The 27,118-nt window shown below is 50.2% G+C and overlaps 1 protein-coding gene across 7 annotated transcripts; it reads left to right on the forward strand.

Annotated features, from left to right (window-relative positions):
• The first annotated feature begins 1,531 nt into the window (after positions 1-1,531).
• HROB (homologous recombination factor with OB-fold) lies at positions 1,532-25,523 on the forward strand. Of its 7 annotated transcripts, none has more exons than XM_015119838.3 (10): positions 1,568-1,809; positions 5,130-5,180; positions 7,782-8,969; positions 10,997-11,080; positions 13,609-13,749; positions 15,883-15,991; positions 16,180-16,265; positions 16,609-16,734; positions 20,430-20,538; positions 24,923-25,523. In XM_015119838.3, exons 1-10 carry the CDS (start codon positions 1,807-1,809, stop codon positions 24,982-24,984), a joined length of 1,959 nt encoding a protein of 652 aa, XP_014975324.2. In that variant the 5' UTR covers positions 1,568-1,806; the 3' UTR covers positions 24,985-25,523. The 7 variants fall into 7 exon arrangements, 6 of the variants coding, with proteins under 6 accessions (XP_077828107.1, XP_014975324.2, XP_077828108.1 ...); XM_028836565.2 differs by having other exon boundaries at positions 1,570-1,809; positions 11,000-11,080; XR_013406896.1 differs by having other exon boundaries at positions 1,576-1,809; positions 16,076-16,265.
• Positions 25,524-27,118: the final 1,595 nt, after the last annotated feature.

Genomic DNA, 27,118 nt, shown 5'->3' on the forward strand with positions numbered 1-27,118 from the left:
GTAGCTGACGACTGTAATCCCAGCACTTTGGGAGGCCAAGGCGGGTGGATCACGAGGTCATGTGTTCGAGACCAGCCTGGGCAACATAGTGAAACTCTGTCTCTACTAAAAATACAAAAAATTAGCCGGGCGTGGCTGGGCGTGGTGGCTCACATCTGTAATCCCAGCACTTTGGGAGGCTGAGGCGGGTGGATTACCTGAGGTCAGGAGTTCGAGACCAGCCTGGCCAACATGGTGAAACCCTGTCTCTACCAAAAATACAAAAATTTTCCGGGCATGGTGGCACACGCCTGTAATCCTAGCTATTTGAGAGGCTGAGGTGGGAGAATTGCTTGAACCTGAGAGGCGCAGGTTGCAGTGAGCCAAGACCATGCCACTGCACTCCAGCCCAGGCGACAGTGTGAGACTCCATCTCAAAAAAAAAAAAAGTTATCTTAGTGGTGTGTGCCTGTGTTCCCAGCTACTCAGGAGGCTGAGGTGGGAGGATTGCTTGAGCCCAAGAGGTGGAGGCTGCAGTGTGCCATGATTGTGCCACTGCACTCCAGCCTGGGTAAGGGAGTAAGTAAGACTCAGTCTCAAAACAAAAACAAACTCATTTTCCGAGTGTCTTCGATGTGCCACATGCTGGTTTACAAAGGTGAAAAGTCACCGTCTTGCTCTGAAGGAGTACTAAGTCCAGCAGGGAGGCCGGGGCGCGGTGGTTCATACCTGTAATCCCAGCTACTTGGGAGGCTGAGGCAGGAGAATCGTTTGTACCCGGGAGGCGGAGGTTGCGGTGAGCCGAGATCAAGCCATTGCGCCCCAGCCTGGGCAACAGCCAGACTCTGTCTCAGACAAAAAAAAAAAAAGTGGTGTGGAAAGGGATTGGTGCTGACTGGGATGCTGATTGGTTGGGAGACCAGATAAAGCAGGGAGGCAGAGGCCAGAGCGCTGCAGGTCCTGGGGATTTTATATGTCATCCTCCAGTGACTGGGAAGGATTGAAGAACTTTTCAGTGGAAAAATAGGATCCATTTGCATGTTAGAAAGAAACCAGGCCGGGTGCAATGGCTCACGCCTGTAATCCTAGCACTTTGGGAGGCCGAGGTAGGTGGATCATTTGAGGTCAGGAGTTCGAGACCAGCCTGGCCAACATGGTAAAACCCCGTCTTTACTAAAAATAGGAAAGTTAGCTGGGCGTGGTGACGGGCGCCTGCAATACCAGCTACTTGGGAGGCTGAAGCAGGAGAATCAATTAAACCCAAGAGGCGGAGGTTGCAGTGAGCCGAGATCGCGCCACTGCACTCCAGCCTGGGCGACAGAACGAGATTCAGTTTCAAAAAAAAAAAAAAAAAAAAGAAAGGAAAAGAAAGGAGCGGGGTCAGGATTAGGCGTCATGGGGCCCAGATTTCGGCGTCATGGGGCCCAGATTTCCCCCGGCCTGATCTCACCTGAATCAGTGCTGAACCAGCCGACTGGGCCGAGGAGCCGCTTGGGGGCGACCGAGAGCCCATCCATTTCCCCTTTAAGACCAGAGCGGAAGAGTAGAGCGAGAAGGACCTTTGTGTCGGCGGGGAATAAATATGCCCGCCCCTTTAAGAAGGCGGAGACGCCCGAGTGGCGGCGTCTTCGAATGAGGTCTGAGGCGCTGCCCCCAGTCTTCCGGCGACTTTCCCTACATCGCAGAGACGCTGCCCTCTGACCCCACCCTGGGAGCACTGTCCCTCGGAGTCCTAGACTTCCACCTGGGTCGTATCCGAGGCCCCGGCGACTCTCCGGACTCGGGGTGCCGGGCCAACTTTCCCGCCGAGGCCCACCCGCCGTCGCCATGGTAATGCCGCGCCCAGCCTGGGGGTCGGCGGGCCGCAGGGCCCCCCTGACCTCTGGAACTGCTGGTGGGGTTCCAGCCCCTCGCCCGGGCGAGCTGCAGGACCGGGGTCTGGATGGAGGTTCGGGGGAGTCGGGAGACCTGGGGTCTCGGCAGGGCTTGTCATGGACGCGCCGGAGACCCTGAGAAAGCATTCTTCTCCCCTGGGCCTCAGTTTCCCTCCTGTTGCCTTCCTACTCTCCTGGGAAACCTCCTTTTCCAGTGCGCTCAGACATCACTACCGCTTGGGTCCATCCCTTTCCCCTCTCCGCCCCACCCGTTCCACTTTTTTTTTGGACGAAGTCTCGTTCTGCCGCTCAGGCTGGAGTCCAGTGGCGCGATCTCGGCTCACTGCAACCGCCGCCTCCCCTCCACCCCTTTCTCTCTGACCCTTAGAGTCTTGGGAACTGTATCGCCAGCTGTAGTTCCTGCGGCTCTGGTATCTGGGATTAGGCACCACCTCTGCTCTGGGTTTGACACTCGTCTGGAGCTGGCTGCAGCAGCCCTGCTGGCTAGAAAGAAGGAACCGTGGGCTGGGGTATCCTACTCTCCTGGGACCCTAGTTTTTGGGCCTTGGATTAGATAGGGAAACTACTGGCTTCATTTCCAGAAACAATGCCACTGCGGATGTGTTTGGATTTATGGTAGTTTCTCTCATGTTTGACATTAGATTCGTCAGGGGAAACCTTTGGGATATTGCAAAATCCTTAGGCCCAAGCCAGGTGCCGCGACTGACACCTACTTTTGTTTGTTTGCTTGTTTGCTTTTTTGAGACAGAGTCTCACTCTGTGGCCCAGGCTGGAGTGCGGTGGTGCGATCTCCGCTCACTGCAACCTCAACCTCCCAGGTTCAAGCAATTCTCCTGCCTCAGACTCCCAACAAGCTGGGATTACAGGCGGGCACCACCACCCCCGCTAATTTATTTCTATTTTTAGTAGAGATGAGGTTTCACTTTGTTGGCCAGGCTGCTCTTGAACTCCTGGCCTCAGGTGCTGCACCCGCCTCGGCCTCTCAAAGTGCTGGGATTACAGGAGTGAGCCACAACGCACAGCCTGTGGCTGATACCTATAATCCCAGCACTTTGGAGGCCACAGTGGGAGGATCACTTGAGCCCAGGAGTTCAAGACGAGCCTGGGCAACATAGTGAGGCCCTATATCTACAAAAATTTAAAAATTAGGCTGGGCGCAGTGGCTCACACCTATAATCCCAGCACTTTGGGAGGCCAAGGCGGGCAGATCACAAGGTCAGGAGTTCAAGACTAGCCTGGCCAACATGGTGAAACCCTGTCTCAACTAAAAATACAAAAAAATTAGCCAGACATTGTGGCTTGACCTGTAATCCCAGCTACTCGAGAGGCTGAAGCAGAAGAATTGCTTGAACCGGAGAGGTGGAGGTTGCAGTGAGCTGAGATCATGCTGCTGCACTCCAGCCTGGGTAACAGAGCAAGAAGGAAAAAAAAAAAAAAGAAAATTAGCTAAGCATGGTGGCGGACACCTGTAGTCCCAGTTGCGAAGGAGGTTGAGGTGGGATGGTCACTTGAGCCTAGGAGATTGAGGCTGCAGTGAGCTATGATCTCGCCATTGCACTCCAGCCTGGGCAACAGGGCAAGACCCTGTCTAAAAAGACAAAAACAAAATGTTTACGCCCATGTGCATAGTCCTGGAGAACTGCCATTGCTCCCCTAGGCAGCCTTCCCTTTGTCCCCTTTCTTTCCTTCCAGGATTGGTGTAGATGGTTCTGAGTGGATTATGTTACAAGAAAGTGTTTTAATCTTTTTTTTTTTTTTTTTTTATTGAGACAGAGTCTTGCGCTGTCGCCCAGGCTGGAGTGCACTGGCCGGATCTCAGCTCACTGCAAGCTCCGCCTCCCGGGTTTGCGCCATTCTCCTGCCTGAGCCTCCCGAGTAGCTGGGACTACAGGCGCCCGCCACCTTGCCCGGCTATTTTTTTTGTATTTTTTAGTAGAGACGGGGTTTCACTGTGTTAGCCAGGATGGTCTCGATCTCCTGACCTCGTGATCCACCCGTCTCGGCCTCCCAAAGTGCTGGGATTACAGGCTTGAGCCACCGCACCCGGCCATTTTTTTTTTTTTTTTAAGAGAGTCTCTGTCACCCAGGCTGGAGTGCAGTGGCACAATCTTGGCTCACTGCAACCTCTACCTCCCGGGTTCAAGCAATTATCCTGCCTCAGCCTCCCAAGTAGCTGAGATTATAGGCTTGCTCCACCAGGCCCAGCTAATTTTTTAATTTTTTTTTTGAGACAGTCTCACCCTGTCGCCCATGCTGGAGTGCAATGGCGTGATCTCGGCTCACTGCAACCTCTACCTCCCAGTTCAAGAGATTCTCCTGCCTCAGCCTCCTGAGTAGCTGGGATTACAGGTGCCCACCACCATGCTCAGCTAATTTTTTGTATTTTTAGTAGAGACAGGGTTTCAATATGTTGGCCAGGCTAGTCTCGAACTTCTGACCTTGTGATCTGCCCCCACCTCAGCCTCCCAAAGTTCTAGGATTACAGGCGTGAGCCACCACGCCTGGCCTAATTTTGTATTTTTAGTAGAGATGGGGTTTCACCATGTTAGTCAGGCTGGTCTCGAACTCCTGACCTCAGATGATTCACCAGCCTTAGCCTCCCAAAGTGTTGGGATTGTAGGCATGAGCCACCGTGCCTAGCAGAAAGTGTTTTAATCTTTTTCTAAGAAGTGGGTTTCACTATGTTGCCTAGGCTAGCCTCAAACTCCTGGACTCTAGGGATCCAGCCACCTTAGCCTCCCAAGTACCTGGGACTGCAGGAATGAGCCACTACACACAGCTAAGTAAGTTTTTTAGAACACTTAGGTCTTTTTTTTTTTTTGTTTTAATACAGACTCACTCTGTTGCCCAGGCTGGAGTGCAAGCTCCGCCTCCCGGGTTCAAGCAATTCTCCTGTCTCAGCCTCCCAAGTAGCTGGGATTACAGGCATGAGCCACCATGCCCAGTTAACTTTTGTATTTTTAGTAGAGACGAGGTTTCTTCATGTTGGCCAGGCCTGACCTCAGGAGATCCACCTGCCTCAGCCTCCCCAAGTGCTGGGATTACAGGCGTGAGCCACCACGCCCGGCCTAGATCATTTAAGTCTTTAACAAAATGCCGTTTCTTCTCATTCGTTAGTCCTTTCCCAGCCGTTGCAAAAACAAACAAAAAACAATATACCTGATGGTATTGTTAGTGCTGGGAAGAAGCAGAGTGAGGACAGAATGTGCTTGCAAATGGTATTTCTCAACCCCAGTTGGTTTGTTTTCTTTTCAGGCGTGCAGTTTGCAGAAGCTGTTTGCTGTGGAAGAGGAGTTTGAAGATGAGGTAGGGAAGTGTTGGTGATCAGAGGTGGCAGATAAAGTCTTAAAATATAAACACTCAGGTTCAGAACATCTTGGAGTAGCCTGTACCAGCCTCCTTTTAGTTGATATGTGTATGTTTTTGCCTGTGAGATGCTGAGAAGTGATGAGAAATGTAAACAACCTACTTAAGTGTCTTAGAAACAAAAAACCAGAGAGATGAGTCGCCTAATTGTCATACCTTTCATTTATAAGGGCTCTTTCCTGGAAGATGTGTCATCTAGCTGATTTAATTCACCTTGGTGATAACATATTTGTGGTGGGAAAGGCAGTGTATGTAGAGCCAGAACCATGTAACAGACAGCATAGTTACTGGAGAGCAGGAGGCCAGGGGTCAGCAATTGGCTATGTGAATCAGGGCAAGTTACTTTATTCTCTAGTCTTCTGTTTTCTCTTCTGCAATATGAGGGATGCTCTTCTGTCTCAGATTTCTTCCTTTCCCTCTGTCTAATCACAAAATAGGGGGTGCGACTAGATCCAAAGCTCACACATTAGAATTACCCTTGTCTAGGCCCTACCACACACCAATTAAATCGGAATTTCTGGGAATGACCCAGCCAGGGATAATTCTTTTTTTTCTTTTCTTCAACATTTATTTTAAGTTCAGGGGTACATGTGCAGGTTTGTTACATAGGTAAACATGTGCCATGGTGGTTTGCTGCACAGATCATCGCATCACCTAGGTAATAAGCCCAGCATGCATTAGCTATTCTTCCTGGTGCTCTCCACCTCCCTGCCTGTGGCAGCCCCCAGTATGTGAACTTCTTTCTTTATTTGGAGACAAGATTTCTTTCTGTCACCCAGGCTGGAGTGCAGTGGCACAATCACGGCTCACTGCAACCTCGACCTCCCAGGCATAAGTGATCCTCCCACCTCAGCCTCCTCAGTAGCTGGGCCTACAGGTGTGTGCTGCCATGCGCAGCTAATTTTTATTTTTTTTGTAGAGGCAGGGTCTTACTAAGTTGCCCAGGCTGGTCTCGAATTCCTGACTCAAGTGATCCTTCTGCCTAGGCCTCCCAAAGTGCTAGGATTACAGGTGTGAGCCAGCAGGCCCGTCCTGATTTTTGTTTTTACAAATAATTCACAACTGCCGTTTTGTCAAGGAGATGTGTCCTTGTCTTTATCTTTCAGCTTTGGAGATGTGTGATTACAGGCTGAAAAGGTGACTGTTAAAATGACCCTCTTGGGTCTTACCAGGTGATGATGGGACTGCTAGGCAAGTAATTTACTTTCCTCTAGTAAAGGACTCTGACAGCTGAAGTTTCTGTTCCCTGAAAATGGCAGATCAGTCCCTTCCCCCTTCCTAAAGCAGATGACATCATGTCTGAGAGTGAGCTCTTTGAGAGAAAAAAGATCATCAACCTCCAGAGTCATCAGGATTTTATTACTGCTATAGTTCTGGTCATTATTATTATTGTTGAGTTCTATGGTGGTCCTGCCTGAGTATGAGACTCACTTAATAATGCACAAAGCAGGAAAAAGCCTTTCTCTAGCCCAGACAATCCAGTGCGGCAGCAGAGGGTGAGGGTGGTGGGGACCCTCCTGTCAGTTAAATCAGCAGTTCTGACTCAAAACCACCCTCAGAACAGGTCTGTTGCTCTTGAAGGTGTCAATCTCACCTTGCTTCCCAACTGGAATCCATACTTTATTTAACTTGCCTGAAAAGCTATATTTAACTTCTGCCTTTTTTGCTGGCTCCAAGGCCTCTCTGGCTTACTGAAGGGTAGCTATCTCTGTGGTGTGTGTGTGTGTGTGTGTGTGAGAGAGAGAGAGAGCACACGAGTGCGTATTGGGGATGAAGAGTGAGCTAAGGACAGGCAGCATGACCAGCTGGATAGATCCCTGTTTAGATAACAGGCCAGACATCAGAAAGTGGTCTCGTTGAGATGGTTGTTGTGTGACCTAGGGTGATTTGTCTGACTTCTTGGTGCCCTGGAACATTTGCTTCTCCTGCTGTCCTCCTCTAACTGCCCGTCTCCCCACCCATGAAGACTGAAGAAAGAGAAGCTACCTGAAGACTTAGCCTTAGATTGGAGTGTTTTTGATAGAGCCTTGTGTAGGCCCATGGGTGAGGTCAGAGGTGGTAAGAGACAGAAAAACCACCATTGCCTTTCATGCTTTGGTTTATTTTTATTTTTCTTTCTTTCTTTCTTTTTTTTTTTTGAGATAGTCTTACTCTGTCACCCAGGCTGGAGTGCAGTGGCACGATCTCGGCTCACTGCCAACCTCTGCCTCTCAAATTTAAGCGATTCTCCTACCTCAGCCTCCTGAGTAGCTAGAATTACAGGTGTGCACCCCCATGCCCAGCTCATTTTTTTATTTTTAGTAGAGACAAGGTTTCGCCATGTTGGACTGGCTGGTCTCGAACTCCTGACCTCAAGTGATCCTCCTACTTTGGCCTCCCAAAGTGCTGGGATTACAGGCATAAGCCACCATGCCCGACCCTCATGCTTTGGTTTCTTTCAAGTGTCTACACACAAACATACATGCTATGTTCCTGAACAGTAAAAGCAGAGGGGTTCTTGATTTCCAGATGCCAAGACCTACCATCTCTGCTTCCTTGTAGGATTTCTTGTCTGCTGTGGAGGATGCAGAGAACCGGTTTGCTGGCTCACTGCCTGTGAATGCTGGGCGTCTGAGACCTGTCTCTTCTAGGCCACAGGAGACTGTGCAGGCACAGTCCTCCAGGCTGCTGCCGTTACACCCCACTGCTCCCTCAGAGGCTTTGGGCCTGCCAGACCTGGACCTCTGCCTCCCTACCTCCAGCATGCCCAGTGCCGACAGCCGTCCATCATGCATAGGAACAGCTCCCCTAAGGCCTGTCTCTACTTCCAGCAGCTGGATTGGCAATCAGAGAAGAGTGACAGTGACAGAAGTGCTCAGAGAGCCAGCAAGACCTCAATCCTCAGCCCTACACCCCCTACTCACCTTTGAGAGCCAACAGCAGCAAGTTGGTGGCTTTGAGGGGCCTGAACAAGACGACTTTGATAAAGTCCTGGCAAGCATGGAGTTGGAGGAGCCTGGCATGGAGCTGGAATGTGGAGTCAGCAGTGAGGCCACACCAATCCTGCCTGCCCAGCAGTGGGAGGGTTCAGTATTGGTTAAAAAGGCCTGGTTAGTTGATCTGAGTGGATCTTGCCAGAAGGAGCCCATGCCTGCCACCCACACAACGGGCATCATGTCAGCCCAGGATGACTCTCTAGATCCTGTCATCCAATGTAGGACTCCACGACCCCCCTTGAGACCTGGTGCTGCGGGTCACCTTCCTGTTCCAACTGCCTTAACAGTTCCCACTCAGCAACTCCACTGGAAAATCTGTCCACAAGGCCCCCCTGTTCAAGCACTTCAGCCTCTCCAAGCTGCTAAAGGGACCATTCAGAGCAGCCCTCAAAATCGTTTCCCTTGTCAGCCATTCCAGTCTCCCAGTTCCTGGTTAAGTGGCAAAGCTCATTTACACAGACCTCGAACTCCCAACTCAAGCTGTTCTACTCCCTCAAGGACTAGTTCTGGATTATTTCCTCGGATACCCTTACATCCCCAAGCTCCACTGTCTTCTATTGAGTCTCCTGTTGGTACCCCAAAAGGTCCCCATTCCTCCCTGGGTCCTCAGGGAGCTCTGCAGGCACCCATAGTCACCAACCACCTGGTGCAGCTGGTCACTGCTGCCAGCCGGACACCCCAGCAGCCCACTCATCCCTCCACCCGAGCCAAAACTCGCCGTTTCCCCGGCCCAGCTGGAATCCTGCCTCACCAGGTGAGTGAGCTGACTTTCTAGGATTTGGGGGGCAAGGGAGAGAAGCAGGGTTCCAGCATTGTCCAGCCCTAGCATATCTTCCCTCCTGCAGGGAAGGAAGGAAGGAAGTGCAGAGAGGCTTTTCAAAGCTATAGGAGAAATAAAAGGGAAGAATTGAATGCTAGAAAATCCACCGTGAAAGAAGTGCTTAAGGCTCTGAGGACATCATAATTTTCTTTTCCTTTTTTTTCTGTTTTTGAGATGGAGTCTTGCTGCGACGCCCAGGCTGGAGTGCAGTGGCGCGATCTCAGTTCACTAAAACCTCTGCCTCCTGGGTTTAAGCGATTCTTCTGCCTCAGCCTCTTGAATAGCGGACTACAGGCCCCCGCCACCATGCCTGGCTAATTTTTGTATTTTTAGTAGAGACAGAGTTTCACCATATTGGCCAGGCTGGTCTTGAACTCCTGACCTCAAGTGATCTGCCTGCCTCGGCCTCCCAAAATGCTGGGATTGCAGGCGTGAGCCACCACGCCTGACCCTCTTTTCCTTTTTTTTAAGAATTAGAGACTGGCTATGTTGCTCAGGCTGGTCGTAAACTGGGCTCAAGCCATTCTCCTGCCTCAGCCTCCCATATAGCTGGGACTACAGGTGTGTACTAGGGCAGGAAGTCATTCATGTGCATTGTTTTTTATTATACTTTAAGTTCTAGGGTACATGTGCACAACATGCAGGTTTGTTACATATGTATACTTGTGCCATGTTGGTGTGCTGCACCCATCAACTCGTCAGCACCCATCAACTCGTCATTTATCACGTGCATTTAAGGACTTCTTATGTGTTGAACAATTTGCTTGGAACTGAGAATACAGAGATTAAAATAAATAGTTCCTGTCCTAAAGAGCTTACAGTGAAATGGAAGAAACAGATGCAAACAAACAAACATGCACAAAGTGCACAGTGTGAATAGGGGTCATTCCCTGGGTGCTGGGGAGACACTGGCTCTGCCTTAGGCTTGCTGAGTGGGCTTTGGATGGATGAGTAGGAGATTAACAGGTGTGTGGCGGAGCGGGAGCTGTGCTCTGTGGATGTTCTGGCAGTGGGAAGGCAGGGAAGAGCATATGTAAAGGCACAGAGGCAGAAGAGCAAGGTGCATTCAGATCCACAGAACAGTTCATTGTGGCAGGTGTGGGGAAGCTGGGGCTGAAAACGAGACAGCCCTGGTGAGACTTGGATTAAACTAGTCTTGGATCAGATCCCAGATAATTGGACTCTGAGGATCTGGACTGGTTGTGATAGGTATGCCCTCTTCCTCCCATTTTAAGGGTGTTTGAAACAATTTCTGCCTGTTACTTGCTCTGCCCTAGCACGTTAGCAGACATCCAAAGAGGCCGTCTGTGTTCCTCCTGGGCTGGATCTTCCTGGAGGAAAGGGTTAGGACTGGGGAAAGCTGCCCCTTTGCTCATCACAGGCTTCTCAATTTTTCTTTTTCTTTTTGAGACAGAGTCTTGCTCTGTCACCCAGGCTGGAGTGCAGTGGCATAATCTTGGCTCACTGCAACCTCTGCTCCCCGGCTTCAGGTGATTCTCCTGCCTCAGCCTCCCGAGTAGCTGGAATTACAGGCATGCGCCACCACGCCTGGCTAATTTTTGTATTTTTGGTAGAGACAGGGTTTCTCCATGTTGGCCAGTCCGGTCTCGAACTCCTGACCTCAGGTGATCCACCTGCCTCAGCCTCCCAAAGTGCTGGGATTACAGGCATGAGCCACCAGGCGCCCGGCCAGGCCTCTCTATTTGGGTCACTGCCCCCTTCAGGCAGCCCTGGTTTTCGCGCCTGGGCTAGCTCCAGCTTCCTCACATTTCCAAACCAACCCCCAAAGTATCTTTTTTGAGCTGCCAAAGAGGCTCCTGAGACTTTGTTAGGAGAGATGTAATATGTGTTAATTGTCTCTGATCATTTCCTGAACTCATTATGTAATCCAGACAAAAAGCTGTACTTGTAAATAACAGTTGCTGAGCTTGCTCTCACCTTCTCCTTCTCTCCCCTCTTAGCAGAGTGGGAGAAGTCTGGAGGACATCATGGTTTCCACACCCCAAACTCCGACCCATGGTGCTCTGGCTAAATTCCAGACAGAGGTAACTTATGCAAGTGTTAACTTTCTGGGTGTGATTTGAGAGTGAGGGGCATCCCCGTGTGTTTCAGGAGTTAAACATCAAGAGCTGATGCTGCTAGGCCTGTTTGCTGGTGTCACACACTAAAAGGCGTTTGAGGCAGGTAGTTGGGGGAGGCAGCAATTTTACTGGCATTAAGCGAAGCCTGTCCTGGTGCCAGGTAGGTATTATCTGGTGCCATGGGTCCAGCCTTCTTTCCCATCTAAGAAATAAAGGCCCAGCTAGCTCCAGCTTCCCCCAGGGGAGGAGACTGTGATAAGTAGTATGAGATTGTGTCTCAGGAGCCCTTCCTCTCAGGTTTCTGACAACTGAGCTAGGAGGGATCTGCCTTCTCTTGCCTTTGCTGGGTTCCTTTTGGTGGGTGAGACCCAGCTTCCCTCCTCCTTGGGGTTCTGGTTGACCTGCTCTGCCCTCAAACCCAGTTTTGCTTTTAATTCTCCCCAGTATTTTTTCTCTGCTGTAGCTCCACAGATCCGCCAGTCCGTTTCAGATCCAAAGCAACAAATACTCTCTGGATTCGAAGCATGTATTAATGTAAGAAGGTTAATTGTTAAAGCTAGAAGCATCCCAAATAAAATATGACTGGTTTCAAAATGGCTAAGCCACTCTGGAAGCCTATAAATATATGCGGTGGATCCCTATCCCTAAGACTTTTTGAGTCTGTTACAAAAAATAAGCTTGGATAGCCTTCTGCTTCAATGAAGTTAAAGTCAGGAACTGATTTTATTTTATTTTATTTTTTAATTTAATTTTATTTATTTTATTTTATATTTTATATTTTATTTTATTTACTTATTTATTTATTTTATGTTATTTTAATTTTTTTGAGACAGATTCTCGCTCTGTCGCCCAGGCTGGAGTGCAGTGGCGTGATCTCGGCTCACTGCAACCTCCACCTCCTGGGTGCAAGCTATTCTCCTGCCTCAGCCTCCCGAGTAACTGGGACTACAGGCGCGTGCCACCATGCCCGGCTAACTTTTGTATTTTTAGTAGAGACGGGGTTTTACCATGTTAGCTAGGATACTCTCCATCTCCTGACCTCGTGATCTGCCCGCCTCAGCCTCCCAAAGTGCTGGGATTACAGGTGTTACCCACTGTGCCCAGCCAATTTTTGTATTTTTAGTAGAGGGGAGGTTTCACCATGTTGGCTAGGCTGGTCTCGAACTCTTGTTTTCAGGTGATCCACCCGCCTCGGCCTCCCAAAGTGCTGGGATAACAGGTGTGAGCCACTGTGCCTGGCCCAGGAGCTGATTTTATTAAAAATTTGTTTTTCGTACCTAGTCTTGCAGATAGGACCTGATTTTAAAAAGGAAAAAAAAAGAGTATCTGCTGAATGAAAGCTGTGATATGCAACAAGATTTTCACATGCTTCAAATGCCAAAACAATCAGAAAAAAAAAGAAAAAGAAAAAATAAAGGCCGGGCGCGGTGGCTCAAGCCTGTAATCCCAGCACTTTGGGAGGCCGAGACGGGCGGATCACGAGGTCAGGAGATCGAGACCATCCTGGCTGACACGGTGAAACCCCGTCTCTACTAAAAAATACAAAAACTTAGCTGGGCGAGGTGGCGGGCGCCTGTAGTCCCAGCTACTCGGGAGGCTGAGGCAGGAGAATGGCGTAAACCCGGGAGGTGGAGCTTGCAGTGAGCTGAGATCCGGCCACTGCAACTCCAGCCTGGGCGACAGAGCGAGACTCCGTCTCAAAAAAAAATAAAATAAAATAAAGAGGCCGGGTGCGGTGACTCATGCCTGTAATCCCATCACTTTGGGAGGCCGAGGCAGGCGGATCACAAGGTCAGGAGATCGAGACCATCCTGTGAATGGTGAAATCCCATCTCTACTAAAAATACAAAAAATTAGCCAGGCATGGTGGCAGGCGCCTGTAGTCCGAGCTACTCGGGAGGCTGAGGACGGAGAATGGCGTGAACCCGGGAGGCAGAGGTTGCAGTGAACACTCCAGCCTGGGTGGCAAAGCGAGACTGTCTCAAAAAAAAAAAAAAAAAGATTTCACATGCCATTTTCTGGCCTTGGAGATAAATGAGAGGAGAGACTGTGGCCATTGTACTACAGTTTTTCCGAGGGGATTTGCCTTTCCTCTCTCACCCTTCCACCCTGTTTCTCTTTTTTTTTTTTTTTTGAGACGGAGTCTTGCTCTGTCACCCAGGCTGGAGTGCAGTGGCCGGATCTCAGCTCACTGCAAGCTCCTCCTCTCGGGTTCACGCCATTCTCCTGCCTCAGCCTCCCGAGTAGCTGGGACTACAGGCACCCGCCACTTCGCCCGGCTAGTTTTTTTTGTATTTTTTAGTAGAGACGGGTTTCACCGTATTAGCCAGGATGGTCTCGATCTCCTGACCTCATGATCCGCCCATCTCTGCCTCCCAAAGTGCTGGGATTACAGGCTTGAGCCACCGCGCCTGGCCCACCCTGTTTCAATCAACAGTCTGTAGCAAGGTAGACCTATTCATACAGGCTCCCCCTCTGCTCTGTGGTACCAGATTGTTGCTAGTTCCCAGGCATCCATGGAGGAGGATTTTGGGCGAGGGCCCTGGCTGACCATGAAATCTGCGCTAGGCCTGGATGAGAGAGACCCTAACTGCTTCCTCTGTACCTACAGCATTGTCATGGTGCTGCGCAAGGTAAGGATTCTGGGTGCTGAGACCCATAGGAAAGACCGTTTTTATCCCTCTATCTGACCTACTGCCCTACTCCACCTTAGGAAGGAGCTGTTTGCTCCCTCGTACCCTATACGAGCAGCAGCACAAAGTCCCTTTGGTTGTATCTTCCACTTACCTACCTTTTCACTGTCATCCATAGGATTGGGCCCAGGTGGAAGGAGAGTGTGGGTTATGGCATGCTTCTGCACTTCCAGGCCCTGGATGGGGTGGGGTGAGCACACTGCCACCCTCAAATCTCCCCAGTGGTTAAGGGTTGTGCAGAGACATGCCAGTACTTGTGCCAACATATCCCTGCCTGTGACTGCTATGATGGAACACTGTGTAAACATATATAAACGAAAGTGCTGGATGCAGTGGCTCATACCTGTAATCCCAGCATTTTGGGAGGCCGAGGTGGAAGGATCACAAAGGTCAGGAGTTCGAAACCAGGCTGGGCAACAAAGCAAGACCCTGTCTCTACAAAAAAATACAAAAAAAAAAAAAATGAATTAGCTGGATGTGGTGGCGCATGCCTTATAGTCCCAGCTACTAGGGAGGCTGAGGCCAGAGGATTACTTGATCTTAGGAGGTTTAGGCTACAGTGAACTATGATCATGCCACTGCACTCCAGCCTGGGCAATAGAGCGAGACCTTGTCTCCATTAAAAAAAACCCAAGGCTGGGCATGGTGGCTCACACCTATAATCTTAGGAGGTCAAGGCGGACGGATCACCTGAGGTCAGGAGTTCAAGACCAGCCTGACCAACCTGGAGAAACTCTGTCTCTACTAAAAATACAAAATTAGCCGGGCATGTTGGCACATGCCTGTAATCCCACCTACTCGGGAGGCTGATGCAGGAGAATTGCTTGAACCTGGAAGGCAGAGGTTGCGGTGAGCCAAGATGCACCATTGCACTCCAGCCTGGGCAACAAGAGTGAAACTCCGTCTCAAAAAAAAACCCAAAAAACAGGCCAGGCGGGTTGGGTCACGCCTGTAATCCCAGCACTTTGGGAGGCTGAGGCGGGCGGATTACTTGAGGTCAGGAGTTCGAGACCAGCCTGGCCAACATGGGGAAACCCCATCTCTACTGAAAATACAAAAATTAGCCAGGCTTGGTGGCACACGCCTGTAATTCCAACTACTCGGGAGGCTGAGGCTGGAGAATAGCTTGAACCCAGAGGCGGAGGTTGCAGTGAGCCAAGGTCGCGCCACGGTACTCCAGCCTGGGCGACAGAGTGAGACTCCATCTCAAAAATAAAAAAATAAGCCGGGCGCGGTGGCTCATGCCTGTAATCCCAGCACTTTGGGAGGGTGAGGCGGGCAGATCAGTTGAGGTCAGGAGTTCGAGACCAGCCTGGCCAACATGGTGAAACCCCATCTTTACTGAAAATACAAAAATTAGCCAGGCATGGTGGCACAAGCCTGTAATTCCAGCTATTCGGGAGGCTGAGGCTGGAGAATCACTTGAACCCGGAGGCGGAGGTTGCAGTGAGCCAAGGTCGTACAACTGTACTCCAGCCTGGGCGACAGAGCAAGACTTCATCTCAAAAATAAAAAAATAGGCCGGGTGCAGTGGCTCATGCCTGTAATCTCAGCACTTTGGGAGGCCGAGGCGGGTGGATCACGAGGTCAGGAGTTCAAGACAAGCCTGGCCAACATGGTGAAACCCCATCTCTACTAAAAATAAAATCAGCTGGGCGTGGTGGCGGGCACCTGTAATCCCAGCTACTCGGGAGCCTGAGGCAGGAGAATCGCTTGAAACCAGAAGGCGGAGGTTGCAGTGAGCCGAGATTGCGCCACTGCACTCCAGCCTGGGCAAAAGAGCGAAACTCTGTCTCAAAAGAAAAAAAACCCAAAAATTTAAAAATAAATAAAATAAATAAAAATAAAAAACCCAAACAAAAAAGAAAGGAGGCAGGGGAGAGAAATGAAGGACCTCCCAGCTCTAGGTCTGCCAGAGAGAGAGATGGGATACCTCTTTGTCCTCCACAAGAAGATCATCACTATAACTATACTCTGACCCCTCCTACCCCCGGTTTCCCTGGCACACTTGGAGACCTGGGAAGTCACAGGTGGGCCATAGAAGGCTCAGCATATGCCTCTCCTTGTAAACAGGCAGCCCTGAAGCAGCTTCCTAGGAACAAGGTTCCCAATATGGCAGTGATGATCAAGTCCCTGACTCGGAGCACAATGGACGCCAGTGTGGTTTTCAAGGACCCCACAGGTAAGGAATTAGGTCCTAGATTGTCTGATGAGTGGGCTCCATTGAGGACAGGAAATGAGGAGGAATCACCCTCTCCCTTTGCAGACAGGAAAACTGAGGCAGCGAGCAGCCCACTTCCCAGCCAGGGCCCATACCAGTTGCTGTGCTGCCCTTGACCCCGAGACTGATGAGCCATGTGGTATTTGCAGGAGAGATGCAGGGGACAGTGCACAGGTTGCTGCTGGAGACGCGCCAGAATGAGCTGAAGCCTGGCTCAGTGCTGCTGCTGAAGCAGGTATGGGGAGCAGCTGTCTACACCACTGCCACCTGGATAGAGCCCCCAGTGTCTGTCTCCTTACCTGTCTGGCTGCCTTCCTCTACAACACCAGGCATGGAGTAGCTGAACCATTGCTAGGCCCTGGCTTGAGGAGCTGAGGGAAGGCCTGCAGCCCTTGAGCTGGCTCCCATTCTTCAAGGTGGATGGGGATGGAGGGTTGTGTTGAGGGGAGAGTGTGGCAAATGGTTCTCTGGCACCAAGACTAGGCAGAGGACACCAAGTGAAAAGCAGGTGGGAGCCAGGTGGCCATCTGCTCCCAGTGCTCCATCAGGACACTGACCTTCCCTTTCCTTGACTCTAGATTGGAGTGTTTTCTCCTTCACTTCGAAATCACTACCTCAACGTGACACCCAACAACCTGGTCCATATTTACAGCCTGGATTCTGGGGATGGGAGCTTCCTCAAGCCATCTCAGCCCTTTCCCAAGGTAAGAGGAGCAGGATGGGCCGGGCGCGGTGGCTCAAGCCTGTAATACCAGCACTTTGGGAGGCCGAGATGGGCGGATCACAAGGTCAGGAGATCGAGACCATCCTGGCTAACATGGTGAAACCCCGTCTCTACTAAAAATACCAAAAAAACTAGCCGGGCGAGGTGGCGGGCGCCTGTAGTCCCAGCTACTCGGGAGGCTGAGGCAGGAGAATGGCGTAAACCCGGGAGGCGGAGCTTGCAGTGAGCTGAGATCCGGCCACTGCACTCCAGCCTGGGCGACAGAGCGAGACTCCGTCTCAAAAAAAAAAAAAAAAAAAAAAAAAAAAAAAAAAAAAGAGGAGCAGGATGGAACAGGGGACTGGTAGGGCCCTCCTTCTGCCTGGATCTTCTGATTTCTTCCTCTCTTCCACCCTGGGGAGCAGGTGCTCTGAGGTGAAAAGGTATCTTTGGGGACAGGACCATCTCCTATCCCTCATCTGGCCGCCTGGCAGATGGCTCAGTAACAATACCTAGAGGAGCAGCTGGCTTCTTGGTGATCCCTGAGCATCTGATGGCAGGCTTGAACATCTGAGAGGATAGGAGTCACTTGAGAACTAACCAAGTAGAGGGCCCCCCAGGGGGTGGCGGCAGTAAATGACTGAGGGTCAGATCTGCTACAGGTGGCAGTGTGGAGAACAGTGAGCTACAAGTGGCCTGTCAGGTGAGCCAGCACCTGCTCTGTGTCTTCCCTCTTGGCGTCTGCCTCTGCTAAGTTAGGGGAAAGCTGCACAGAACACTGGTGGGGACATCCTCTTTAGGAACTGAGACAAGCATTTGGCATTTATGGGAGGTGAGCATGGGCTTCCAGGCAGATGCACTCCAGGGTAAGAGTGCAGAGCCTGGGCTTGACATGCCCCGCCCCCACCACCTTCCTGGGATCTTGTGTACTGAAAACGTGTACTGTGACCTTGGGCAAGTCCTGTCGCTTCCCTTGCTGTTGCTTCATCTGTGGTACGTTTGACTTGATGACCTCTAGTCACCTTAGAGGTTTTCATCTAAGCTCCAACTTTCCACTTCCATTTTCCTCATCTTTCCCCTTAGCCCCTCCATTTTCTCTAAATCTCCCCACTTCCAAACCCTTTCTTTTTCTTTTTTTTTTGTTTTGTTTTGTTTTGTTTTTTTGAGACAGAGTCTCGCTCTGTCACCCGGGCTGGAGTGCAGTGGCCGGATCTCAGCTCACTGCAAGCTCCGCCTCCCGGGTTTACGCCATTCTCCTGCCTCAGCCTCCCGAGTAGCTGGGATTACAGGCGCCCGCCAACTCACCCGGCTAGTTTTTTGTATTTTTTAGTAGAGACGGGGTTTCACCGTGTTAGCCAGGATGGTCTCGATCTCCTGACCTCGTGATCCACCCGTCTCGGCCTCCCAAAGGGCTGGGATTACAGGCTTGAGCCACCGCGCCTGGCCTTTTTTTTTTTTTTTTTTTTTTTTGAGACAGAGTTTTGCTCTGTCACCCAGGCCAAGGTGCAGCGGCGTGACCTTGGCTCACTGCAACCTCTGCCTTCCAGATTCAAGTGATTCTCCCAGCTCAGCCTCCCAAACAGCTAGGACTACAGGCACATGCCACCATGCCTAGCTAATTGTTTTTATATTTTTAGTAGAGACAGTTTCGCCATATTGGCCAGATTGGTCCTGAACTCCTGACCTCAGTTGATCGGCCTGCCTCGGCCTCCCATAGTGCTGGGATTATAGGCATAAGCCACTGTGCTCGGCCTATTTTTCTTTTAAATTTCAAATTATCTATACTCATTGAAATAAATCAAAATAGGCTGGGCGTGGTGGCTCATGCCTGTAATCTCAACACTTTGGGAGACCGAGGCGGGTGGATCACAAGGTCAGGAGATCGAGACCATCCTGGCTAACATGGTGAAACCCTGTCTCTACTAAAAATACAAAAAAATTAGCTGGGCATGGTGGTGTGCACCTGTAGTCCCAGCTACTTGGGAGGCTGAGGTAGGAGAATGGCCTCAACTCGGGAGGCGGAGCTTGCAGTGAGCCGAGATCGTGCCACTGCACTCCAGCCTGGGCAACAGAGCGAGACCGTGTCTCAGAAAAAAAAAAAAAAAAAAAGAAGAAATAAATGAAAATAGCACAGAATAAGCGAAAAATGGATCCCAGCCTTTCCCACTCCTATTTCCTAGGGCTAAGCATGGCTAACCATTTAATTACCAGTATTTGTTTAGTTTTTTGAGATGGAGTCTCACTCTGTCACCCAGGCTGGAGTGCAGTGGTGTGTTCTCAGCTCACTGCAACTTCACCTCCTGGGTTCTAGTGATTCTCCTGCCTCAGCCTCCTGAGTAGCTGGGATTACAGGTGCACGCCACCACACCTGGCTAATTTTTGTTTTTTTTTTTTTTTTTTTTTTTGAGACAGAGTCTTGCTCTGTCGCCCAGGCTGGGGTGCAGTGGCCGGATCTCAGCTCACTGCAAGCTCCGCCTCCCGGGTTTAGACCATTCTCCTGCCTGAGCCTCCCGAGTAGCTGGGACTACAGGCGCCCGCCACCTCGCCCGGCTAGTTTTTTGTATTTTTTAGTAGAGACGGGGTTTCGCCGTGTTAGCCAGGATGGTCTCGATCTCCTGACCTCGTGATCCGCCCGTCTCGGCCTCCCAAAGTGCTGGGATTACAGGCTTGAGCCACCGCGCCCGGCCTAATTTTTGTATTTTTAGTAGAGACGGATTTCACTATGTTGGTCAGGCTGGTCTCGAACTCCTGACCTTGTGATCTGCCTGCCTTGGCCTCCCAAAGTGTTGGGATTACAGGCGTGAGCCACCACGCCTGGCCTAGTTTTTGTATTTTTAGTAGAGATGGGGTTTTACCATATTGGCCAGGCTACTCTCAAACTCCCAACCTCAAGTGATCCTCCTGCCTTGGCCTCCCAAAGTGCTGGGATTACAGGTATCAGCCACCGTGCCTGGCCTTAATTATCAGTTTTACTTACCTGCCCATATATTAGCTATATATTCCTTTGGGGATTGTTAACAGCTAATTTTAAATCTCAGGTTAACTCAATGTATTTCTGAATGACCTCTTCACTGTCTGCTCTAGTTATATAGAATCCCTAAAACATCAGATACCAACAGAACTAGAAAAGAAAATCAGCCAAAAGAGGTTTTTTTTTTGTTTTGTTTTATTATCTGCTGCTTTGGGTGTTTGGTGTTTCAGCTCCCTCTCTTCAGCATGGGCCTGGGTGGCTGGCCCCTGCCATACTCTTCCGTCATATACTCTTCCATCATATTTCTTTCTTTCTTTCTTTTTGCAGAGAGGGTCTCACTCTGTTACCCAGGTTGGAGTGCAGTGACACGATATCGGTTCACTGCAACCTCTGCCTCCTGGATTCAAGCGATTCTCATGCCTCAGCCTCCCGAGTAGCTAGGATTACAGGCGCGCACCACTATGCCCGGCTCTGTTTTTGTATTTTCAGTAGAGACGTGGTTTCACCATGTTGGCCAGGCTGGTCTCGAACTCCTGACCTCAAATGATTCACTGGCCTTGGCCTCCCAAAGTGCTGGGATTACAGGTGTGAGCCACCACACCTGGCCCCATCATGTTTCTTTCCTGAGCCCCCCACTGTTCCTTTGAGGTTGTCTGGGTAGAGATGATGCCACCTGAAGGGATTTCAGGGTCACAGGCATTGGTAACCAGATCCTCTGTCCCCAGGATTCAGGGAGCTTCCAGCATGATGTGGCTGCAAAGCCCGAGGAAGTCTTCAGAACAGCACAGAAACTAGAGGCAGAGGCGTGCCCTGAGGAAGAACTCCCAGAAGCAGGTAAGGCAGTCAGCCCATCTGGGAGCAAGAGAGGTTCAATTTCCTGTTGAATAGCTGAACCAGAATCTTCCTGGCTACATCTTGTTCCTCTTTCCATGAATCTTTGGATCTTATATAATTTTACAGAAATCAGATAGAGTGTCTTGTTTGACAAGGCTGCAGGCCACAAACTCATTAACAGTGTGATGGGGCCGCATAAAACAAAGCGTCATCCACAGGTTTCCCCCATTTTCAGGTTATGTGCCATCAGCCACAAGGAGGAAATATCACCATCCCCTGTCCAGATGGACAGGTGCTATCTTTGTGCCACACTCTGAGTCCTCCGTGGGCTGACGACTGGACCACAGAGGCAGATTTCCCATCCTGACTAACCTTAGAGGAGTGCTGAGGAGTCAGACGTCCACGTGGTTTTTGGGAGAACCAGGCTACAAACCAGAGAGGCCCAAATGCAGACCCCTTGTGGTTGGGCCAGCTGCTTCCTCAGGAGGCAACATCACCCAGGTGAAACTAACACCATTCATGATCTAGTTTTAGCTTCTTTTATTTTTATTTTAATTTTTGAGACAGGTCTCATTCTGTTGCCCAGGCTGGAGTGTAGTGTTATGAACACGGCTCACCGTAGCCTCAGCCTCGCAGGCTCAAGCAGCCCTCCCATCTTAGCCTCCCAAGTAGCTGGGACTACAGGCATGTGCCACTATGCCCAGCAATTTTTAAATTTTTTGTAGAGACAGTTTTGCCATGTTGCCGAGGCTGGTCTCGAACTCCTGGGGCTCAAGTGATCCTTCTGTCTCTGCCTGCCAGGGTACTGGGATTAGAGGCATGACCTACCACGCCCAGCCTGGTCTTTAGCTTTTCAATTCCAAAAATTCAATCCTGTCTGGCCCCAAAGTTTACAGGATTATTTGTGGGCAGAAACCTACCCAGGTGCCAAGGCAAGAGACTGAAGGCACAAACTGTTCCAGTATAATAAAGAAAATAGAATAAGAAAAGTTATACTAGAAATAGGATATAGATATGATTATATATGGATATTACCAATCGTTAGTTTTTAGTACTAATCTCTGCATTATCATTGTAACCAAGAAAAGGACCAGCCAATACAGAGTCAGGAGCTGAAGAGACATTGTGAGAAGTGACCAGAAGACAAGAGTTGGGTGCCAGATGTAGGGTCCCGGCCTAAAGACTTTAATACTTTCACTGATTCGCTACTGCTATCTTCCAAGAACTTAAAAGAAGAACCAGGGGCCGGGCGCGGTGGCTCAAGCCTGTAATCCCAGCACTTTGGGAGGCCGAGACGGGTGGATCACAAGGTCAGGAGATCGAGACCATCCTGGCTAACACGGTGAAACCCTGTCTCTACTAAAAAATACAAAAAACTAGCCGGGCGAGGTGGCGAGCGCCTGTAGTCCCAGCTACTTGGGAGGCTGAGGCAGGAGAATGGCGTAAACCCGGGAGGCGGAACTTGCAGTGAGCTGAGATCCGGCCACTGCACTCCAGCCTGGGTGACAGAGCGAGACTCCCGTCTCAAAAAAAAAGAAGAACCAGGTTTGCAGGCGGAACATAAAGTGGACAAGGAGCGTGCCCACTGAAGCACAGCACCACAAGGAGAAGTTTAAGCCTCTGGATGACTGCGGGCAGGCCTGGCTAATGTCAGGCCTCCCACAAAAGCTGGTGGAGCAGAGTGTTCTCTAACTCCCCCAAGGAAAGGGAGACTCCCTTTCCCAGTCTGCTTAAGTAACAGGTGCCTTCCCAGGCACTGGTGCTACCACAAGACCGAGGTCTACTAAGTAACCAGTGCCTTCCCAGGCACTGGTGCTACCGCAAGACCGAGGTCTACTAAGTAACGGGTGCCTTCCCAGGCACTGGTGCTACCGCAAGACCGAGGTCTACTAAGTAACGGGTGCCTTCCCAGGCACTGGTGCTACCGCAAGACCGAGGTCTACTAAGTAACGGGTGCCTTCCCAGGCACTGGAGCTACCGCAAGACCGAGGTCTACTAAGTAACGGGTGCCTTCCCAGGCACTGGAGCTACGGCAAGACCGAGGTCTACTAAGTAACGGGTGCCTTCCCAGGCACTGGAGCTATTGCTAGACCAAGGTGTCCTCAAGCGGCCCTTATCAGGGTGTGACAGAGGACTTTCACTCTTGTCTTCTGCTCACTTCTGGTTGGTTTTTTCTCGGTTACAATGATAATGCAGAGATTAGTACTAAAAACTAATGATTGGTAATATCCATATACAGTCATCTCTATGTCCTATTTCTAGTATAACTTTTCTTATTGTAACTATTTTCTTTATTATACTGGAACAATTTGTGCCCTTCAGTGTCTTGCCCCAGCCCCTGGGTAGGTTTCCACCCACAATTATAGATAGGTGTTCTCACACTACCTAATTCACAGTATACCAATGGATGAACCACAAAGGCCATTATATCTTGTGAAAAAGCATATGTCCCTTATCCTAGAATCTTGCATTGCCTGGGAGCTTGCACTCTTTCTTTGTGAGACAAGCCAAGGCATCACCAGAATGCCAGAAGGTTGCTGGTAGTCACAGAGAATTGACTATAGAATATTAGGGCTGGTGGGCTGAATGCAGTGGCTCACGCCTGTAATCCCAGCACTTTGGGAGGCCAAGGCAAGTGGATCATGAGGTCAGGATATCGAGACCATCCTGGCTAACACGGTGAAACCCTGTCTCTACTAAAAATATAAAAAATTAGCTGGGCGTGGTGGTGGGCACCTGTAGTCCCAGCTACTCGGGAGGCTGAGGCAGGAGACTGGCGTGAACCCGGGAGGCGGAGCTTGCAGTGAGCCGAGATCACACCACTGCACTCCAGCCTGGGCGACAGAGAGCCACCCCGTCTCAAAAAAAAAAAAAAAAAAAAAAAAAAAAAAATATATATATATATATATATATATATATATATATATGGGCTGGTGTCACATCTTCAGTGTAGGGACAGACCTTTGAGCAGGAAGCTACTAATGGTGGCCCAACAGTGCTGAAGACAAATACTTATTCTTTTTTTTTTTTTTTTTTGAGACGGAGTCTTGCCCTGTCACCCAGGCTAGAATGCAGTGGTGCGATCTCAGATCACTGCAACCTCTGCCTCCCTGGTTCAAGCAATTCTGCCTCAGCCTCATAGTAGCTGGGATTACAGGCACGTGCCACCACACCCGGCTAATTTTTGTGTTTTTAGTAGAGACGGGGTTTCACCGTGTTGGCCAGGCTGGTCTCAATCTCCTGACCTTGTGATCCGCCTGCCTCAGCCTCCCAAAGTGCTGCGATTATAGGCATGAGCCATCGCACACAGCCCAAATACTGATTCTTGATTCTTACCCTGATTCCTAGTTTCCTAGCCCAAGCCGATTGCCATTCCCCTTCATTTCATACCGTGTTTCTCTAGACAATCACGGTGTAGTTAATGCAGGGGAACTTTTTTTGTTATAAGCAAATTCCAGTCCTACCTCCCTGGGTACAGTGCCAGTCGCCATAATGAAATTGTGAATGCTCCCCAAACTAACTTTTGTCCTTCCTTCCAGCAGTGATATTTACTGAGTGCTCTTGCCAGATGAAGAGCTAGGCTCTTGGGTGTAGCTTACAGACATCTAAGTTACTCCCAGGGTTTTCTGATCCCATCCAGTAGGCAGGAGTTTTCTAGTTGGCAGCAGTGGCTCTGGTGTCAGATGGAGCCTGAGTATGCTCACCTTGGGCAAGTTGTTTTACCTCTTAAAAACTTGTTTCAGGTAAAGTGGGGTTGATAACAAGAGCTACCCGGAGATGCCCTACCTATGAATGGTTATTGAGGCACACAGCAAGCACTCAGTCAGTATTAGCTGCTGCTAGTAAACAATATTGCTAGGGATTATTGAGGTCAGCTGTGTCCAAGTTCTCAGACATAAGTACCACATCTGAGAACTGTAGTCTAACACAGGCACTTTGAGGAAGGGGGTGATACTTTCCACTGTCAGATGAGAAGCCAATTAAGGAACTGTGCAACTCTGAACACATCTAATGGCTTTTCCCAGCCCTCTTTCTCCCTCAGCCAATGAGGGTTGCACTAGGTGACCTCTGAAGCCTTCCTGTTTGGCACTATGACTGGATGGAAGGAGAGGAATCAGTGAGTCCCAGGGGAATTCTCTTCCTCATCAGAATGGCCCAGGGATTATGCCCCTGCCTTTTGTCATATATGGGTACAGGGGGAGCAGAGGGAAGATTGAAGTCAGGCCAGCCTCAGGCCCATTGGCATGGGTACCACTGCCTGGAGGAGCTGCCTGTCCAGCTATACAACCAGGCCCAGGCCCTCCTGAAGGGCAGAAACTTGGACCTGAGTCATACGGAACCCTGATGTTGTCACTAAGGCTACCCATCATTCCCCTCTCTGTAGATGACCTGGATGGACTCCTGAGTGAGCTTCCTGAGGAATTCTTCTGTGGGACCAGTAGTTGAGACTGCCCCAACACAGGACACGCACTGTGAGCAGGCAGCTCTGGGTGTGTCTGGTCACGTCCAAGGGGGAGAAGAAGGCCAGCATGATTGGAGAGTGGACACAGCGGGGGGCTTCTGTGGTTGCTCCCACCCTGGGTGTTCTCCCTGAGAGCCCCCTCATCTCTGCGCTGCCCTCACTTTGGGCCTTCCTTTGCTGTTGGCCCCAGAATCTGGCCCGAGACTGGCTCTCCAGCCAACAGGAAAGGCATGTCATCCTCGCCTTGGGTGTCCCTCTCCTGCCTCAGCTTAACTTTAGAGGATATTGGGCCTGGTTTTCTCGTCCCTTCATACCCTAGTCCCTGGACAGCTGAGGAGCTGAAAGAAGCCACACCACAGCGATGGCGGCCTGCCCCTCTGCACAGGGGAGGAGCATGCTCAGGCTTCCTCTGCTGTCTCTTCAGACCTGTGGTTGCTCTGCTCATCCGTGCCCAAGGTTCCCAGGTGCAGGACAGAGGTGTGGCCTATTGTACCTTGTTCTGAAATAAAGCAGCTCCTGCTTCTTCTGCCTCCCTTTCCTTTCCACCCCCTGCTGCTTCCTGCCTGCCCTGCCAGTGCTGTGTGGCCACAGAAGGGCTCAGGCAACTGTTTATCTCTTTTTTTTTTCTTTTTTATATAGTTTTAGACTTACAAATTTATAGACTTATTGCAAAGAGAGTACAGAGAGTTCCCACATACCCCACACCCAGTTTCCCAGTTATTATTATTTTATTTATTGATTTTTGAGATGGAGTCCCACTCTGTTGCCCAGGCTGGAGTGCAGTGGCGCCATCTCCACTCACTGCAACCTCCACCTCCCAGGTTCAAGGGATTTTCCTGCCAGCTGGGCGTGGTGGCTCACACCTGTAATCTCAGCACTTTGGGTGGCCAAGGCGGGCAGATCACAAGGTCAGGAGTTCGAGACCAGCCTGGCCAACATGGTGAAACCCCGTCTCTACTAAAAATACAAAAATTAGCTGGGCATGCTGGCACGTACCTGTAATCCCAGGTACTAAGAGGCTGAGGCAGGATAATTGCTTGAACCCGGGAGGTGGAGGTTGCAGTGAGCCGAGATCATGCCACTGCACTCCAGCCTGGGCGCTGGGTGACAGGGCAAGACTCCGTCTCCAAAAAAAAAAAAAAAATTCTCCTGCCTTAGCATCCCAAAGCTAGGATTACAGGCAACATCCCACCATGCCGGCTAAAATTTTTTTTTTTTTTTTGAGATGGAGTTTCACTCTTGTCACCCAGGCTGAGTGCAATGGTATGATCTCGGCTCACTGTGACTTCTGCTTCCTGAGTTGAAGCGATTCTCCTGCCTCAGCCTCCCAAGTAGCTGGAATTACAGGCGCCTGCCACCATGCCCAGCTAATTTTTGTATATTTAGTAGAGACAGGGTTTCACCATGTTGGCAAGGCTGGGCTTTAACTCCTGACCTCAGGTGATCCGCCTGCCTTGGCCTCCCAAAGTGCTGGGATTACAGACGTGAGCTACCGCGCCCAGCCTAATCTTTGTATTTTTAGTAGAGATGAGGTTTTACCACGTTGGCCAGGCTGGTCTGACACTCCTGACTTCAGGTGATTCACCCACCTCAGCCTCCCATAGTGCTGGGATTACAAGCGTGAGCCACCGTGCCTGGCAATTTTTTTGAGACAGGGTTTCTCTCTGTCACCCAGGCTGGAGTGCAGTGGCACAGTCATAGCTTACTGCAGCCTCGACTTTAATGGGCTCAAGCAATCCTCCTGCCTCAACTTTCCAAGTAGCTGGGACTACAGGCAGCACCACTATGGCTGGCAAATTTTTAAATTTTTCGTAGAGACAAGGTCTCACTGTTGTTGCCCAAGCTGGTCTCAAACTCCTGTGATCCTCCTGCCTTGGTCTCCCAAAGGGCTGGGATTACAGGTGTGGTCTCCCCTATTATTGACACCTTATGTTAGTATGGTACATTTGTCACAGTTAATGAACCATTATTGATACATTATTAACTAAGCTCCATACTTTATTCAGATTTACTCAGTTTCCCCCTAATGTCCTTTTCCCCTCAGAATCCCATTTCACAATCATCCTGACTCTTGGATGTGATGTTTCTCAGACCTTCCCTGTTTTTAATGACCTTAAT

The sequence above is a fragment of the Macaca mulatta genome, chromosome 16 (genome assembly GCF_049350105.2).
Source record: "Macaca mulatta isolate MMU2019108-1 chromosome 16, T2T-MMU8v2.0, whole genome shotgun sequence".
Taxonomy (NCBI): domain Eukaryota; kingdom Metazoa; phylum Chordata; class Mammalia; order Primates; family Cercopithecidae; genus Macaca; species Macaca mulatta.

Bases quoted from the DNA above. Each gene is read 5' to 3' on its own strand.
- HROB (XM_015119838.3), top strand. The intron at 13,750-15,882 runs GTAAGGATTCTG...CCTTGTAAACAG, and splicing joins TTGTCATGGTGCTGCGCAAG to GCAGCCCTGAAGCAGCTTCC. The intron at 16,735-20,429 runs GTAAGAGGAGCA...CTCTGTCCCCAG, and splicing joins CATCTCAGCCCTTTCCCAAG to GATTCAGGGAGCTTCCAGCA.